Source organism: Triticum dicoccoides, chromosome 7A, assembly GCF_002162155.2.
Source record: "Triticum dicoccoides isolate Atlit2015 ecotype Zavitan chromosome 7A, WEW_v2.0, whole genome shotgun sequence".
NCBI lineage: Eukaryota > Viridiplantae > Streptophyta > Magnoliopsida > Poales > Poaceae > Triticum > Triticum dicoccoides.
The window spans coordinates 467721052-467739346 of NC_041392.1; the positions used below are offsets into that span (position 1 = coordinate 467721052).

At 50.6% G+C, this 18295-nt stretch overlaps 1 protein-coding gene across 1 annotated transcript; it reads left to right on the top strand.

Annotated features, from left to right (window-relative positions):
- Positions 1-1531: 1531 nt before the first annotated feature.
- Positions 1532-3387, top strand: LOC119332302 (acyl transferase 4-like). The gene has a single exon (XM_037605488.1). The coding sequence runs from the start codon at positions 1779-1781 to the stop codon at positions 3063-3065; it is 1287 nt and encodes a 428-aa protein (XP_037461385.1). The 5' UTR covers positions 1532-1778; the 3' UTR covers positions 3066-3387.
- Positions 3388-18295: the final 14908 nt, after the last annotated feature.

The following is an 18295-nucleotide window of genomic DNA, read 5'->3' on the forward strand; positions in this document are numbered from 1 at the left end:
AATTACTTGTCGCAAAAATGGTTGTATCTATATGTATTTTAGTTGCAGACATATATTCATTTCCGCGACAAGTAATTTGGGATTAAAGGAGTAACAAATATTCTCTATTTTGACTTATGATCCAAATTATTGTATATATAACTAGTATCGAGTTTGAATAAGGTTACAAATGATTCCGTGATTCTTGTATTACCCATGTAAATCGTAGCCAAAATAAAATTAGCGACAACATAGCTAAATTTGCTCGTTAAGAAGGTAGAACCATGACTTCATGACTTGGTTTGGTCCAGGTCCTTCGGTTGCTATGAAGCTAACTACGATTGATTGTAAGGATCTTGTGAGTTGAGTAATACAATATTTCACCTTGGAAAAAAATGATTCCAAGAGAAGTTCTTATTTTTCATTAAGAAAATATAGTTTCCCTTTTACGGACGTGGATGGTGCCGCTGGCCAAGTGGCCAAATGTGCCACATGGCCATCCATGGCGTACCGCTAGCTGGTTCATCCCCCCTCTCCGGTATCCAAGGAGAGCGACGGAGTATATATTGGCCTCGCCGGCTCGCCGCAAAGCTAACAACCACTCCAAGTCCAGCCCAATCGCCTCGCAACAATCCATCTTCCCCGCTTCCGTTCCGTTCCAGTCCACACATCCAGGTCGTACGCCGCCGCGTCCAGCCGGGTGGATCTCCGAGCAAGCGGCATTGCTGGGAGTAGATGCGAGACGCCGTCCTGCTCCGGTGCGACGCCACCATGGCCGGCTACGCCGCCGGTTCCACCTCTTACGGCAGCAGCGGCGGCAGCGGCAGGAGGAGCGGCCGGTACTTTCCGGCTCCGGCGGCGACTGCCAAGCAACGCCGCGCGCCGGCTCCGGCCGGGAGCGGCCGGAAGACCGACGGAGGAGGAGGGTACTTCGGGCCGGAGGCGGCGGTCGTGCTGGCGCTGATGACGGCGGCGCTGCTGGTGCTGCCGCTTCTGCTGCCCCCGCTGCCGCCGCCGCCGCCGCTGTTCTTGTTCGTGCCGGTGGCCATCCTGGCCGTGCTGCTCCTGCTCGTGCTCCTGCCCTCCGACGCCAGGGGCCTCCGCGTCGCGCCATCCTACTTGTAGCCAGCTAGCATAGCATTTCTAAATCAAATCGTGCGCTCGCTCTCTCGCTCGCCGTCGTCCTCCTCGCCGCTGCCTTGTACATGTAATTAGCTATCGCGGGGCTCGTTTTTTTTCTTGGAGACTAGTTGATGGAGATTTTGCTCGGACTAATTAATTAATTTCTTGCTGGAAAAAAAGTGTCTCCGGAAGAGTAGAGTTGTACGTAGTATCTCTGAATTTTAACCACAAGACAGTCAGGATTATCTCTGAATTCTAGTCTGATCTTCGTTGAGGGAAGGAAGAGAAATCAAAGGCATCTACGAAAATTTTGTGAAGAAGACGGCTCTATCGGAAGTGATGCTTCGTTGCGTTCCACTTGTGGGGTTGTCTGACTAATCTCTCGTGGAGAAACACAAACACCAGCTAGGAAAGACGAGGATTAACGCTTGCTTGAGCCAATGGTCAAGTAGCCAAACAATGATACTCTTCCGAAAATTCAAACAGGTGGTGACACCGAAGGGGCAGATTTCTCTCCCACCGTTGCCGAGTCGCCGCCGGCGAGTTGCTCTTCTGAAAATTCAAAGATGCGGAGTACAGTATAATACACGGAAGGGGGCAAATCTCTGCGTCTCCAGTTGCCTTCCCGCCGCCGCGAACGCTACATTTTGCCTCGTTGGCTCATTGCTCAGTCCAACATGACCGGCACAAAAACCGTTACCAAGTCGCCGCCGGAGCTCATCGTTCCGGCGTTGACAACCCCCGGCGGCACCCTCCCGCTCTCCTCCATTGACAAGGCAGCCGGCAGCGCCGGCTTGGTTAACCTCATCCAGGTCTTTGCCCCGCCCTCGTTCACCGCCGCTCGTATGAGCCAGGGCGCCGCCGCGGCCATGGCAGCGATGCGCGACGGGCTCGCGAGGGCTCTCGTGCCGTACTACCCGGTGGCCGGCCGCGTCGCCCCGAGCGGCCTTGCGGTGGACTGTACTGGCGAGGGCGTCTGGTTCGTGGAGGCCGCCGCGAGCTGCGCGCTTGCCGACGTGGACGGCCTCGGTTGCTGCCCGCTGCTCATCCCCGGGGAGCTCCTCCTCCCGCGCCCTCCCCCCGGCGAGAAGCTAGACGGCCTCATCCTCATGGTCCAGGCGACTAGGTTCACCTGCGGTGGTTTCGCCGTCGGGATCAGCTTCAGCCACGCGGTGTTCGACGGCCAGGGCGCGGCGCAGTTCCTCACGGCGGTGGGGGAGCTAGCGCGGGGGCTCCAGGCGCCGTCAGTGACTCCGGTGTGGGACCGCGACGCGATCCTGGACCCTCCCAGCCCGCCGCCGCCTCAGCTCACGGAGTTCAGGCTCGTGACCCAGGTGGCGGACATCTCGGCGGAGAGCATCGCGCGCGTGAAGGACGACTTCAAGCAGGCTGCCGCAACATCAACGGGGGAGGTGTGCTCCACCTTTGACGCGCTGACGGCCGTGGTGTTCAAGTGCCGCGCGCTGGCGCTGGCGTCGGCGCTCCCTGACGACGCCGATGTCCGGATCGCCTTCGCCGCCGGCACGCGGCACCTGCTCCGCGGCGTGCTGCCAGCGGTGGACGGCTACTACGGCAACTGCGTGTACCTGGCGTGCGTCACTAGGGCAGGCAAGGCCGTCCGGGAGGCGTCGCTGGCGGAGGTCGTCGGCGCGGTACGGGAGGCGAAGGAGGCGGTCCCCGCGCGGTTCGCCGGCTGGATGCGCGGCGTCGATCACTACGACGTGCCGCTGGACTACAGCACGGTGACGGTGTCAGACTGGAGCCGCGTCGGCTTCGACGAGGTGGACTACGGCTTCGGCGCGCCAGGGTACGTGTTCCCGCTCAACGACCACGTCAACTTCGTCGCGTCTCTCAACTACGTCAGGCCGCCGGCGCCCAGGCGTGGGGGCATCCGGGTGGTGCTCCGCTGCGTCGAGGAGCCTCACGCCGCTGCCTTCGCTGTCGAGCTCGCCAAGTTCGCCTAAATGCAACGGACGCCCCATTTTGGGAGCAAAAAATGGAGAGGCAGCCTGCATTTCGATGCTGCACACCATCAACAGTGTATATATACAACACCATAAGAATTATGAAACGGAGGGAATTGCAATTTGGTTGCAGTTAAGCATCACATAGTTGGTTCAAAGATCTACACACTCAGATTTCTAGGTACATTTTGTATATGGTGCGGCCATCTTTTTTTCTTTCGAATTGTGCATGGCAATACACCTATAACGTTGTGTTCGGATGTCTGTATTGGAGACATCTGTATTGAATTGGTTTCAATTCCAATTCGGGGAGGAAACTGTAATGAACATGAATACGAATTCACATGTTCGGATGCTCATGGAATTGGGCCATGGAATCGCAATACCAAATCATGTTCGGATGACAAACTATGAAATTGCATATGCTCTGTGTTTTATGCATCAAATCAAAATGAACAGGTTCTAATCAAAATGCACAATCTACAGTCACATAACCATGTTCTTCCCCTAAGCAGCAAAACCTGCAAAAATGAACAGGTGGTTAGTAAATTCATGGGAACATGGACAACAGGGGAAGAACAGAACAAGGGAACAGGAGAAACTTGGCTAGGTAAGGGGAAAAAAAAGAGAAAGAAGGGGATCCATGGGAGGGGAAGAAGAACATGGAAGAGGAGGTCAGGAGGGGGAAGAAGATGGCAGGCGGTAGGGGAGTCAGCGAGATGGCCGAGATGGAAGGCACGCCGGCCAGCGAGATGGTCGGGATGGAGGGGTTGTGCCGGCCATATGCAGTCGCGGCGCCGCCTCGTGCGGCAGAGGAAGGAGCTCCGTGGGGGAGGAAAGGCGCGGCAGCCGTGAGAGCTCGAAGCTCCGCCGCCACTAGAGAGAGGAGGGGGGAGGAGGGCCATGGCGTGGGATCCATACCTGCGCCGCCGCCGGTTGAGGCTTGTGTCTCGCGCAGGGAGAAAAGACAGGTCGCGAGCGAGATCTGTCTCGAAACATTTTGTTTTGCGGGACTTGCCAATTCAACCCAAATCGGAGGGGCGGACCTCCGTATCGTGGGAGGGTTGCGCGCGTATAGGCTGATTCGGCTCTATATTGGCCCCGTTTCGGTTCGCTCGATTCGGTATACATTCGAACGTCTGAATTGGCAGGTGGTCAATACCATATTCAATTCGATGGGTCTAATTCAGACATCCGAACGCAGTGTAAAGGATGTTGGAGTACCCGCCTTCCGGGGCTTTGCGGCCGAGAGTGCCCTCAGCATCGTTCATTTAGCAGTGACATGCCACGGCTGCCTTTCTGGGGTTCTTCCCTCGGCATGTCCGCTCCCGTGCGACGAGCCATGCGGACCCGCTTGTCAGCAACCTTTGAAACTAAGCGGAGTGTGTCGCTCGCACCCGCCGGCAAGAAGGGTGTGCACGGCTCCGCGAGGAGGCCCTCTGCACCGCCCTTTTCGCCGTGGCCTCCCGCGCATGGCTCCCTCGGGCTCTTCCACCGTCCGATCTGTCCGACCTCCATGGGTCTTCTTCGTGGATCCTCCCCCCTTCATAGGCGGCGGCTAGGGTGCTCGTGTATATATTGCCGGTCTCCACGGGTCTTCTTCATGGACCCCCCTCCTCCCCTTTGAATCAAAGACTCTAGAAGAGTCCCAACCTCTCCCAATACCTTACTTGATGTTTTTGTCTAAAAAATACCTTACTTGATATCCAAGGATCACATGGTAACAAACGAGGATGAAATTGGTGAAGACTTATGGAAGTTACAACCAAATCCGTAACAAGGATTAGGTGGTATGAGCAGTGGTACAAGCATCCCTATTCGTATAGCGCGCCATCTTCTCCTCTGGACCTACGCGTGTTGTTTTGTATCTCTATCAGCATTTTCTCATACAAATTCTGATTTGGGCGTTCTTAGGTTCGTTGGATCCGTATGGACGATCCTGATAACCTGAAGGTATTATATATCAAAATTAGGCTCTTTGGGAACCTCATTTTGTCAGACTTTTCAAAAAACCTGAATCTGGTGCTTGCAACTTCTTTAGTTTGGCCTCAACTTGGTTCCTTTTACCGTGATAAGTCCATGGGAGCTCCAATAGACCTAAAAAGATAACAAAACAAAGTAACACTATTAAAAACGAAAGATTATGCAATGCACTTAATAAAACATTTCCATGTGCTTCTTTGTGTTCCGTGTCTCGAATAACGATAAGCCCTGGGATCGAGGTAGAGTCACTAGACAAAATAGTTTCACAATAACATTAGAGTAAAGTTAACTAAAGTAAACCTCTTACGCGTAGACGGGCCTATGGGATTATGAGGGTAGGCCCCGACACATTGCGTGAGGGATTACTCACATATTGGGACTGAATCACAAGCACATGGCATTGTATAAAAAGAGTTATTTGAAGACGAATGACTGAAAGTCTTACAATCTCGATGGTCGCAACAAAACCTCAGTTACAAGTCTAATTGTTGTAGGGTGAAACCCTAGAGGGTATCTTTTCACACATGGAGGGGGAAAAGAGGAAGAACACTCAAGAACACAAGGAACAAATCACTCAAATAAACCCAAATAACACATCCACTAGAGTAGCATACATGAGATCCACAAGTATTCAAGCACAACTCAAGGAAAATAGCACTAGGGTAAAGTTCTTCCCACTCCTAGGAGATGATGTCTTGATCTTGATATTCTTCAAGAGGAGGCCTTGATAATCCAAAGGATTCTTCTCAAGATGGGGGCTTGATCTCCAAGAGGAGGGGATACAAGGAGCACAGATCTCTAGTGTCTATCAAATACTTTGCTGTCCTATCAAATGAGCTAGGAGATGAGTACTTAAAGGCTAGGGACGAAACATGAGGGAGAGAGGGGTTGTTACGGCATATCTCTCTCAAGGTAGTTTTGGTGATTGATGACAACATGTTTGCGGACTAATTTTGTGCGTTGAATTATTCACAGATTCTCCCCTGGCACGAGACGCTTTCTTCCCCTTGGAGTGTATTTCAAGACGGTGTAGCTCTTTCGTTTCTTTCTCGGTGGACTAGTTGCGTAGAGGGCACCGTACTATCAAGAAGGGGTCCGTGGGGTTTTGCTTGGGTGGAATCATCACGTACACATCATCTTCTCACCCTCCGAGCTTTTCCTGTCCATTGAAGAGATATCTCCTCTCTTCCTTGTTCTGTCTAGGTCTAAGCGGCAGTACCGCGCACCCAGTGGTAGTAACGCTGAGAAGCCACAAGCGGCAGTACCGCTTCGCAGCGGTAGTACCGCCGTGGCTCCACAGCAGTAGTACCGCTGGGGGCCTGGCACCTCCGCCTGGTCCTCAGCTTCCTTGAGAGATCCCTTCTCCCTCTCTCTCGCGCCCCAGCGGCAGTACCGCATTGCCTGCGGTAATACGGCCGAAGGGTCACAAGCGGCAGTACCGCTCCACAGCGGTACTACCGCCCTTGACCCCTCTGCCGTAGTACCGCTGGGTAGTCTGGCTCCTACCGCTTCGATTCGAGAGATCTTTTTCTCGTGTCGGGTTTTGCGGCACTAGTCACGGTTGTAGTGGCGGTAGTACCGTTCCAGGAGCGGTAGTACCGCCCTACCACCGCGGTAGTACCGCATTTGGTCCGTTCCCTACTAAGTCTCCTCAGTGCGGCAGTACCGCTGGTTGGTGCGGCAGTACCGTCGCTTGGCGGTAGTACCGCCCCCTCTCAGCGGTAGTACCGCCCTGTGCGGGGCTGGTTGGTGGGGGGCAACGGGATTGTTGCCCCCACTATAAAAGGGAGTCCCCTTCTTCCTTCTCACTGACCTCTTCCTCCTCCAAGCTCCATTTATTGCTCAAGCTCCATTAAATACTCCAAGCTTCATTTCTGCCCGATCTATCTCTCTAGCCAATCAAATTTGTTGATTTGCTCGGGAGTGGTTGAGAAGGCCCCGATCTACACTTCCACCAAGGGATTTTCGATTCCCCCACTCATCCCTAGCGGATCTTGTTACTCTTGGGTGTTTGAGCACCCTAGACGGTTGAGGTCACCTCGGAGCCATATTCCATTATGGTGAAGCTTCGTGGTCTTGTTGGGAGCCTCTGATTAAGTTGTGGAGATTGCCCCAACCTTGTTTGTAAAGGTTCGGTCGCCGCCTTCAAGGCCACCAATAGTGGAATCACGGCATCTCGCATTGTGTGAGGGCGTGAGGAGAATACGGTGGCCCTAGTGGCTTCTTGGGGAGCATTGTGCCTCCACACCGCTCCAACGGAGACGTACTTCCCCTCAAAAGGAATGAACTTCGGTAACACATCCTCGTCTCCACCGGATCCACTCTTGGTTATCTATTACCTTTACTTGTGCAAGCTCTTTATTGTTTCTACCCTTGCTTGCTTGTATGCTTGTTGTTATTGCATCATATAGGTTGCCCACCTAGTTGCACATCTAGACAACCTACTTTGATGCAAAGTTTAATTTGGTAAAGAAAAGCTAAAAATTGGTAGTTGCCTATTCACCCCCCCTCTAGTCAACCATATCGATCCTTTCAATTGGTATCAGAGCCTCATCTCTTTATTAAGGACTTTACCGTCCAAAGAGTATGGTTGATACCGTAGACGGTGTGGAGGAACACTCCGGTGTGAATCCGATCTCGTCTACGGGAGATGGGGGAACTTCGATCTCTCGTGAGGAGTTCAATGTGGCCTTGGAGACATTGAAAACCTCCATGACGACCAAAGTTGAAAGCATGTTTACTAAATTTCTTGAGGGGCTTAAACTTTCCACCGCACCGTTGAAAGTGGGTGATCCCGCCAACAAGGTGTTGGATGCTATCCCCGACAAGGGGGAAGCTAGTAGTGAAAAGGCTCCTTCTTCTAGTGGCAAGAATGGCACCGGCATCTTTGCCCATGTGGAACCACCACTTGTTTATGGTGGACCGGTTCCTTCCACTCATTTGAATCATGCCGGTCCTCCCCCTAAGATTGTGAAAAATGAGGATTTTGATTCTTGGGTTTATCGCTTTAAACGTCATTTAAATCATGTGAACACTAACCTTTGGAGAATCATTTAAGAAAGTTTCTATCCACATGATCCAAGGAACTTCACTCCTCTAGAAGCCGCGGACAATCAATTCAATGAGAATGCTCTCTTCATCATTCAAGATGCAATTCCACCCGAAGACCTACCTCATCTTCGTCCCTTCGCCTTGGCCAAATATGCATGGCATTGTGTCGTGTCTCTCTACCGGGGAAGCGCAAGCATTCAACGCTCCAACTATGAAGTGGTACAAGATGAGGCCGATGAGTTTGCAATGAAGGAAGATGAAGAACCTCGTGAGCTTTATCGGAGAGTAACCAAACTCGCAGTCTCACTACGAGATCATGGGAGCAAGGACACGGATGACAATTGGATCAAGCGCAAATTCCTCATGGCAATGATGCCCTATCACAAGGCCATGTCCTCCGTCATTCGTCAAAGACCGGACTTCCACACTTTAACCTCAAGCGAAGTGTTGGATGAGTTTGTGGCCATGAACATTTTGGACAAGACCGCCAACAATGCGGTGCTCCGTTCTCAACGGGCAAAGAAGCCTAACCTTGCTTTGAAGGCCAAGCTCACCGTGGAAGAAGAAGAAGAGGAAGAAGAGGAGAGCAACCCCGAAGATACGAAGTATGCATATCATGAACACATGGCACTTGCTTCAAGGCAATTTTGGAGCAAGAAAAACTCGAGGCCCAACTTTAGCAAAAACAACTCGAGTGGCACAAGGGGCAAGCAACGTGTAAGGACTTGCTACAACTGCGGCAACATGAGTCATTTCGTCGCGGAATGCCCGTATGAGAAGAGGGAAGACAATGGGGCAAACTCATCCGAAAGGACAAGGTCAAGTCGTTCCCCAACAAGAATAACTTCACCAAGAAGACTCCTCCCAAGGCTTTGGTTGTGCAAGAAGAGTACAATGAGGATGATGACGATGATGAAGATGATGAGTTGGTTGCCATGGCCTCCGTTGCCATTGCAACAACGTCACGGGTGTCTCTCTTCGACTCACCCAACGAGAGCATCACCGCCAAGTGCCTCATGGCTAAAGCCACCAACAAGGTAACCTCCAACATCAAAACTACCATCATTAATCATCCTTCCCAACCGGATAGAATTAATGAACTTGAGGGAGCTAATGTGGAGGCTAATGAGTTTGAGGCCTTTATGGGCAAACTCAAGGGAAAATCCAAGAAGCACTTTGTTGCTCTCTTGGAACAACTTGGTGAGGCCAATGACATGATCGAGGCTCACGAAGATACCATCTCTAAGATGGAAGGGCATAGTCGTGACTATGCCGATGAGATTTCGGATCTTTCCAATGCTCTTGAGGAAGAGCGTGGTCTTCGTTTGGCTCTTGAGGAGTCACACAACGTGATCATGCTAAGTTAAAGAAAGATTATGATCATGCTCTCATTGTTTCTCGTGTGCTAAATTCCGACAAGGCCAAACTCGGAGTTGATCTTGCTAGACTCAAAGAGGAGTTTGATATACTTGACAAGGCCCACAAGACCTTGAATGGTATTCACGCTAGTCTCAAGGAGTCTCATGATCAACTCCAAGTGAAGCTAACTAAGGAGAAAGCAACTTTTCCTCATATGGTTTTAATTGATAATGCAAATGCTACTAACCCGTGTTGTGAGCATATACATCTTGTTGAGGAAAATGCTAAGTTGAAGGAGCAACTTGAGAGAGGTCTTGCGACTTGCATACAAGGCAAGAAGAACCTCAACGATCTCTTGATCAACCAAAATGGAGGTGTGGCCAAGGAAGGGGTTGGGTACGTGCCCGACTCCAAGAACAAGAAGAAGAATGACAAGACCAAACAACCTCCTCCCCTCATGCAAACCTTTGCGAGGGAGGGAGAGAGTGTCCCCGAGGAGAAGAAGAAGAACAATGTCAAGAAGGGCAATGTCACCCTTCCCAACAAAGCTGGCGATTTTAATCCTTCTTATGTGTTATGCCGTGCAAGTGATGGGCATGTTTATGCCAAATTTGTTGGTTCTCTTCATGAGTATATTGAATGGTCTATTGGGGTTCCTAAGACCCTTGTTACTAACATCAAAGGACCCATCACAAAATGGGTACCTAAAACCAATCATTGATCTCTTGTAGGTGTTTGCTTCCGGTGGTGGATCATGGTTGCTCGATAGCGGAGCTACAAATCATATGACCGGAAGCAAGGACTTGGCGGTGGACGTGCACAAAGTTCCATCTATGCCCACCAATGTCGAGTGGGTGACGCCTCATCCTCTAAGGTATTGGGACTTGGCAAGGTGGTCATCTCTCATGATCTCATGATCGAGAAGGTCATGCTTGTTGAGTCCCTTGCATACAATTTACTTTCCGTCCGTCAACTTGCAATCATGGGCTTTGCCACTTTCTTTGATATCGATACCGTGGCCCTCTTGTGGAGCAAGACTCTTAAAGTAGCCTTTGTTGGGCATGTCGAGAACGGTCTATATGTGATTAACTTTTTGGAGCGACCCACTAAGACCGCGACATGCCTAATGGCTAAAGTTGATGTGGGATGGCTTTGGCATCGCCGTTTATCCCATGTCAATATGAGATCTTTGCAAAGTCTTCTCAAGGGGGACCATGTCCGTGGACTAACGAATGTTAGTTTTGTTAAAGATCGTGCTTGCAGTGCCTGTATCGAAGGAAAGCTACATGAGAAGGCTCACCCTCCCACGACTATCATTTATTCAAAGAGGCCCTTGGAGCTCCTTCACATGGATCTTTTTGGGCCCCCATCCTTCGATAGTCTTGGAGGTAGGAAGTATTGCTTGGTGATTGTGGATGACTACTCAAGGTACACATGGGTGTATTTCTTCAAGAGGAAGAGCGAGACCCAACAAACCGTCATTGACTTTGCAAATGAAGCACAACGTCAACACAATGCAAAGATCTTGACAATAAGAAGTGACAACGGCACCGAGTTCAAGAACTACAGCTTGGATGAATTTCTTAGTGATGAGGGAATCAAGCATCAATATTCCGCACCATACACCCCTCAACAAAACGGTGTGGCGGAGAGGAAGAACCGGACGTTGATGGATGCGGCAAGGACCATGATGGCGGAGTTCAAGTCTCCATACAACTTTTGGGCCGAAGCCATCAACACCGCGTGTCATGCATCCAATCGGCTCTACCTCCGCAAGGGCTTGAACAAGACCCCATATGAGATACTCATCGGTAACAAGCCCAACCTCAAGTACTTCCGGGTATTTGGGTGTAAGTGTTTCATTCTCAAGAAAGGTGTTCGGTAGTCTAAATTTGAGGCTATAGCTTATGAGGGCATATTCGTTGGTTATGCTACAAACTCTCATGCTTACCGTGTCCTCAATAAATCCACGAGACTTATTGAGGAGACGTGTAACGTGGAGTTTGATGAGAATAACGGCTCCCAAGTGGAGCAAAGTGGCACTTGTGATGTAGGTGATGAAATTCCTCCTCAAGCCATAAGAAGAATGGGTGTTGGTTTCATCCTACCCATTGAGGAACCCCTTGTGGCCGAAGGAGAAGGACAATGCTCCACTCAAGTGGAGCCATCACCAACCCAAGGCCACACGCTTCCGAAGAACAAAGTGAAGGCCCTCAACCTCACGAACAAGACCAAGGGCAAGATCATACTCAAGACGGTGTTGACACACCAAGTGATGCCCAAGGTCAAGTTCTCTCCCCCGAGCAAGTTCAAGATCAAGAAAAGCTCATGACGGCGCTCAAGATGATCAAGTAACCGCTCCTCAACTCACCACTGAGGAGGAATTAGAGCGTCGTGCCGCCAAGGTTGCTTCCAAGCTCTCCACCAAGGATCATCTCATGACGAATGTGCTTGGAAGCTTAAGAAAGGGGGTAAGCACTCGTAGACAATTAGCAAATTATTGTGAGCATCACGCGTTTGTCTCTTGTGTGGAACCCCACAAGGTCTATGAGGCGCTAGAAGATCCGGATTGGCTCAATGCCATGCACGAAGAACTCAACAACTTCGAGCGCAACAAAGTGTGGAGATTGGTGCCAAGGCCAACGGGGAACCATAATGTCATTGGAACCAAGTGGATATTCAAGAACAAGCAAGATGCCCATGGGATTATCATTCGCAACAAGGCTCATTTGGTAGCACAAGGCTACTCCCAAGTTGAGGGTATCGACTACGGTGAAACCTTTGCTCCCGTTGCTCGTCTTGAATCCATTCGCATGTTGATTGCATATGCTTCTCATCATAACTTTAAGTTACAACAAATGGATGTGAAGAGTGCTTTTCTTAATGGTCCCATAAATGAATTGGTTTACATCAAGCAACCCCCCGGGTTCAAGGATCCCTACTTTCCCGATCATGTGTATCAACTCGATAAGGCACTCTATGGCCTTAAACAAGCCACACGTGCGTGGTATGACCACCTTACCGAGTTGTTACAAGACCGTGGTTTTTAAGTTGGGCTAATCGACCCCACTCTTTTTACTAAGAAGGTCAAAGGGGAGTTGTTTGTGTGCCAATTATATGTTGATGATATTACCTTTGGTTCTCCTAACAAAGCTTTCAATGAGGAATTTGCCGCTCTCATGACCTCAAAGTTCGAGATGTCCTCCATGGGAGAGTTGAAGTTCTTTCTAGGGTTCGAAGTGAAGCAAAGAAGAGAAGGAACCTTCATCAATCAATCCAAATACACCCAAGACATGCTCAAGAGATTCAAGCTAAGTGACGTCAAGCCGGCCTCCACTCCAATGCCCACCAAGTGCCAACTTGACTTAGATCCCAATGGTAAAGTGGTGGATCAAAAGGTATATCGTTCCATGATTGGTTCTTTGCTTTACCTTTGTGCATCTAGACCGGACATCATGTTGAGTGTGGGAATTTGTGCACAGTTTCAAGCCGCACCTAAGGAAAGTCACTTTGTGGTGGTCAAACGAATCTTTCGATATTTGGCTCATACCCCAAACTTTGGCTTATGGTACCCAAGAGGACCAAACTTCAAGCTTGTAGGGTACTCGGATTCCGATTGGGCGGGAGACAAAGTGGATAGGAAGTCCACTTCCGGAGGGTGCCAATTCCTTGGTTGCTCTTTGGTAAGTTGGTCTTCCAAAAAGCAAAGTTGTGTGTCTCTCTCGTCCACTGAGGCGGAGTATGTTGCCTCCGACAGTTGTTGTGCACAACTTCTATGGATGAGGCAAACTTTACAGGATTACGGTGTCACTTGTGACAAAGTGCCTCTTTGGTGTGACAATGAAAGTGCCATCAAGATTTCTCTCAACCCAGTGCAACACTTCAAGACGAAGCATATTGAGATTCGGTATCACTTCATCCGGGATCACATTAGGCGAGGAGAGATCAAGCTCAACTATGTCAACACTCATGACAACCTTGCAGATATTTTCATGAAGCCCTTGGATGAAGCAAGATTTCACGAGTTAAGGCATGAGCTAAATATCATTGATTCGAGCAATGTTGCTTGAACCCGTGCACACCCTATCACGCTCAACTTGTTTTCTAGTTTAGGTGTAGGCATGGACATAGGGGGAGTGTTGTTCTCTCAATGAACTCTCCCTCCCCCCATTATGCATAAATTGATCAAGTCTTTCACTTTAGCCATTGTTGATGGCACTTGTGCTTAAAAGACGAGTTTTGGTCATGGGCCCAAGGTTAAAATCTTCGTGGTGCCATACCTTTTGACTCAAACATAGGTGGCCTCGGCCACCGCCCTCTTTTGAAGAGGTGTGTCTTGGTCTTTCGCTGGTGTGTTTCTTCTTCTCTTGCTGTTCTTGTCATTTCGTCGAGCTAAAGCCGTGTCTGTTTAGTTGCCGTGGCGTGCTGGGCGGTACTACCGCTGGTGGTGCGCGGTACTACCACTGAGGGACGGGACCAGGGGGTTAAGTCGAGGCAGTGGGAGGTTTCTTCTCCCCCATACCCATTCACTTCGCCCCTCTTGTCTCTTCCTCTCTCCAGCCTTCTCTCACCGCGGGAGGGCTCCGGCGATCTCCGTCTCCGGGGCGTCCCTCTCCATTTCCTTTGGTGGAGTCGATTCCCACCTCATCCTCTTGCCATGGATGCCGGTATTGCCCTCGTTCTTTCTTTAATTTTGTCTCCTTTTAGTTCTTGTTTCTTAGGGGCATGGTGGTTGCATCTCTAGATTTTTGGCGAAATCTAGGCTTGAGTTGGTTGGAGAAGGCAACTAGACTATCTAGATTAGAGTTTGGTAGGATTATTTTTGAATTTGGTAGGCCGGTAGTGCCGGATCTGACTGCGGTAGTAAGAACCCGCTGTTTCACCGCCTCGTGCTATATGAAACTGATGTTTCTCCGCCTCAAGCAGTACTACCGCTCCTCTTGGAGCGGTACTACCGCTTGAACTTGAGCGGTACTACCGCTCCCTTCGGGGCGGTACTACCGCGGGAAGGTCATGGTACTACCGTTGAATGCCAATTTCCATCATTTTCCTGCCTTACCTTGATCCTTTTGTTGAGTTTGTTGGCTTATGCTCGTTCTTTCTGGTTGTTTCGCGTTGTTCTTGTGTTTGGCTCCAGGTGATGACCGTTCCGAGCAGCAAGGTCGCCGTATCAACCCCGGGCGTGCCACATCAAAACGCTACCGCACCTCAGAGCCTGCCGGTGGTTCCTCGAGCACCCAACCGCCTCCAGCAAGTGCTTCTGCAAGTGTTCCTCCACCTCCTTAGCAATCGAAGCGAGCCGCCAACAAGCCAAAAGGGAAGACTGTGACTGAGATGACCAACAAGGAGTTTTGGGAGAAGCGTCGCCGCAACCCCTATGCGGTGGACCAAGAACCCACTTTGGTCAACCGCCCGTTCTGGAACCGTTTTCAGTTTGCCATCTACTTTGATGTGATCAAGGCTAAGAAGAATCTTTTTGTTGATGTTCGCTCCATTGACACTGATGCTATGGAGAAGGACCCGGAGTACTTTGGCGAAGCTCTTCAGATGTGCACTCAGCTGAACATTCTCAGGATCATGCAATTCAACAATGATTTCGATGCGGATTTGGTGGCTCAATTCTATGCCACCGTCCATCTTGGGACGGATGTTGACAGGACTCTGACATGGATGACCAATGGAAAGCTGCTTTCTGTCAAGTGGAAGGCTTTCATGGAGTTACTTGATGTGGTGGATACCGGGCTTGAGACTCCTGTCGGTTTCCATCCTCACCGCAATGCTACATCCACCCACAAGCAAGCCCTTTGGCCCTACTGCACTGTGAAGATTCACCCAGTAACTGAGAAGAAGACCTATGAGCTGTCTCCGTATCTGGACATTCTTCATCGCATATTCCGTGAGACTCTCTTCCCTCAGATCGGGAATCTGGATATGGTCCACTCTTACCTCGTGGACATGCTCCTTTTCTGTCAGCATGAGAAGGAAGCAAGCACTGGAGAGAGCCTGGATATCTCTCATGTCATGTGGTCTGAACTTCTATCTGCCGTGTATGAGCGCAAGTGTCCTATCTATGGTCCATTCATCATGAGGCTCATTGAGAGGGCCTGGGCACAGACTTATCCCAGAGTGCTACTAGAGACTAGAGACTTGGTGTCTCATGAGATCAAGCGTCTAAGGAAGAAGGACAATTGGACAGCGCCTCACACAGGGGGTCCATATGCTACTGCTGCCACAGGGGGTCCGTCTGCTGATGCTGCTGCTGCCATGGGGACCGAGGGTGAGGCTGCTACTGATGATCATGAGGAGAACTTTGGCCCCTCTAGTGCAGAACCGTCGTGGGCACAAAAGCTTAAGCGCAAGATGAAGAAGCTTTTCTGCATGGAGTCTCATGGTCAGTACATGACTCATGTGGAGGAGAAGCATGCCAGGACGCGCCACAAGGAGCTCATGTGTCAGATGGGAGCAACTGTTGTCAGTGGGTCTGAGGGTCAGATCACTGAAGAGGAGGACTGGATTCATCAGAATTGCCACTGGACCGACTCCGATGCCGAGCAGTTTTCGACCCACGATGAAGATGCAGAGATGTGATGTTCGAGCTCTTCGTCCTCCCATCACCTGGAGTCGTAGTGTCATTCTATGCCCTTTTTGGTGTCTCTCTGCCAAAGGGGGAGAGAGTGTAGGGATTTGCTTCTTGTGTCGTGCTTTGAGTCGTCTTGTGTTTTCTTGTGTGTTCCTTCTTTGGTTTGGTTTGGTGTGAGACCTAAGTCCTAGTCATATGGTGTAAGACATATGCTCCCTATCGCTACCTTCTTACTTATGTCATTTCAGAGTACTGTAGTTTATTGTGAGATGCATGCTTGTCCTGTTTACTCACTTCTCTCATATATATTCTGCTTAGTATTGTTGGACTATAAAATATAGGGGGAGTGTTGATCCTAATGTGTGTGTCGTGCCATCTCTAGGTGCACACATTCTGGGGGAGCCCGTCTATATTTTGTAGTTCTTAGTTTTCTTCGTTTCATCTCTTTTCCTTGCGCAAATCCCTAGTTGTCATCAATCCACCAAAAAGGGGGAGATTGTTACGGCATATCTCTCTCAAGGTAGTTTTGGTGATTGATGACAACATGTTTGCGGACTAATCTTGTGCCTTGAATTATTCACAGATTCTCCCCTCGCACGAGACGCTTTCTTCCCCTCGGAGTGTATTTCAAGACGGTGTAGCTCTTTCGTTTCTTTCTCGGTGGACTAGTTGCGTAGAGGGCACCGTACTATCAAGAGGGGGTCCGCTGGGGTTTTGCTTGGGTGGAATCATCACGTACACATCAGCTTCTCACCCTCCGAGCTTTTCCTGTCCATTGAAGAGATCTCTTCTCTCTTCCTTGTTCTGTCTAGGTCTAAGCGGCAGTACTGCGCACCCAGCGGTAGTACCGCTGAGAAGCCACAAGCGGCAGTACCGCTTCGCAGCGGTAGTACCGCCGTGGCTCCACAGCAGTAGTACCGCTGGGGGCCTGGCACCTCCGCCTGGTCCTCAGCTTCCTTGAGAGATCCCTTCTCCCTCTCTCTCGCGCCCCAGCGGTAGTACCGCACTGCCTGCGGTACTACGGCCGAAGGGTCACAAGCGGCAGTACCGCTCCACAGCGGTACTACCGCCCTTGACCCCTCTGCCGTAGTATCGCTGGGTAGTCTGGCTCCTACCACTTCGATTCGAGAGATCTTTTTCTCGTGTCGGGTTTTGCGGCACTAGTCACGGTTGTAGTGGCGGTAGTACCGTTCCAGGAGCGGTAGTACCGCCCTACCACCACGGTAGTACCGCATTTGGGTCTGTTCCCTACTAAGTCTCCTCAGCGCGGCAGTACCGCTGGTTGGCACGGCAATACCGTCGCCTGGCGGTAGTACCGCCCCCTCCCAGCGGTAGTACCGCCCTGTGCGGGGCTGGTTGGTGGGGGGCAACGGGATTGTTGCCCCCACTATAAAAGGGAGTCCCCTTCTTCCTTCTCACTGACCTCTTCCTCCTCCAAGCTCCATTTATTGCTCAAGCTCCATTAAATACTCCAAGCTTCATTTCCGCCCGATCTATCTCTCTAGCCAATCAAATTTGTTGATTTGCTCGGGAGTGGTTGAGAAGGCCCCAATCTACACTTCCACCAAGGCATTTTCGATTCCCCACTCATCCCTAGCGGATCTTGTTACTCTTGGGTGTTTGAGCACCCTAGACGGTTGAGGTCACCTCGGAGCCATATTCCATTGTGGTGAAGCTTCGTGGTCTTGTTGAGAGCCTCCGATTAAGTTGTGGAGATTTCCCCAACCTTGTTTGTAAAGGTTCGGTCGCCACCTTCAAGGCCACCAATAGTGGAATCACGACATCTCGCATTGTGTGAGGGCGTGAGGAGAATATGGTGGCCCTAGTGGCTTCTTGGGGAGCATTGTGCCTCCACACCGCTCCAACGGAGACGTACTTCCCCTCAAAAGGAAGGAACTTCGGTAACACATCCTCGTCTCCACCGGATCCACTCTTGGTTATCTCTTACCTTTACTTGTGCAAGCTCTTTATTGTTTCTACCCTTGCTTGCTTGTATGCTTGTTGTTATTGCATCATATAGGTTGCCCACCTAGTTGCACATCTAGACAACCTACTTTGATGCAAAGTTTAATTTGGTAAAGAAAAGCTAAAAATTGGTAGTTGCCTATTCACCCATATCGATCCTTTCAGGGGTACAAGGGTCAAAAGCCCCTAGTGCACGCAGGCACTCTCGCAGGGGTCCGGACACCTGGGGCAAAGGGTGTCGGGCACCCGGACCGGTCAAAGGCTGGGGCTGTAGGTGGCCCGGGCACCCGGG

Coding starts and splice junctions, on each gene's coding strand:
- LOC119332302 (XM_037605488.1), top strand. CDS start 1,779: ATGACCGGCACAAAAACCGTTACCAAGTCGCCGCCGGAGCTCATCGTT.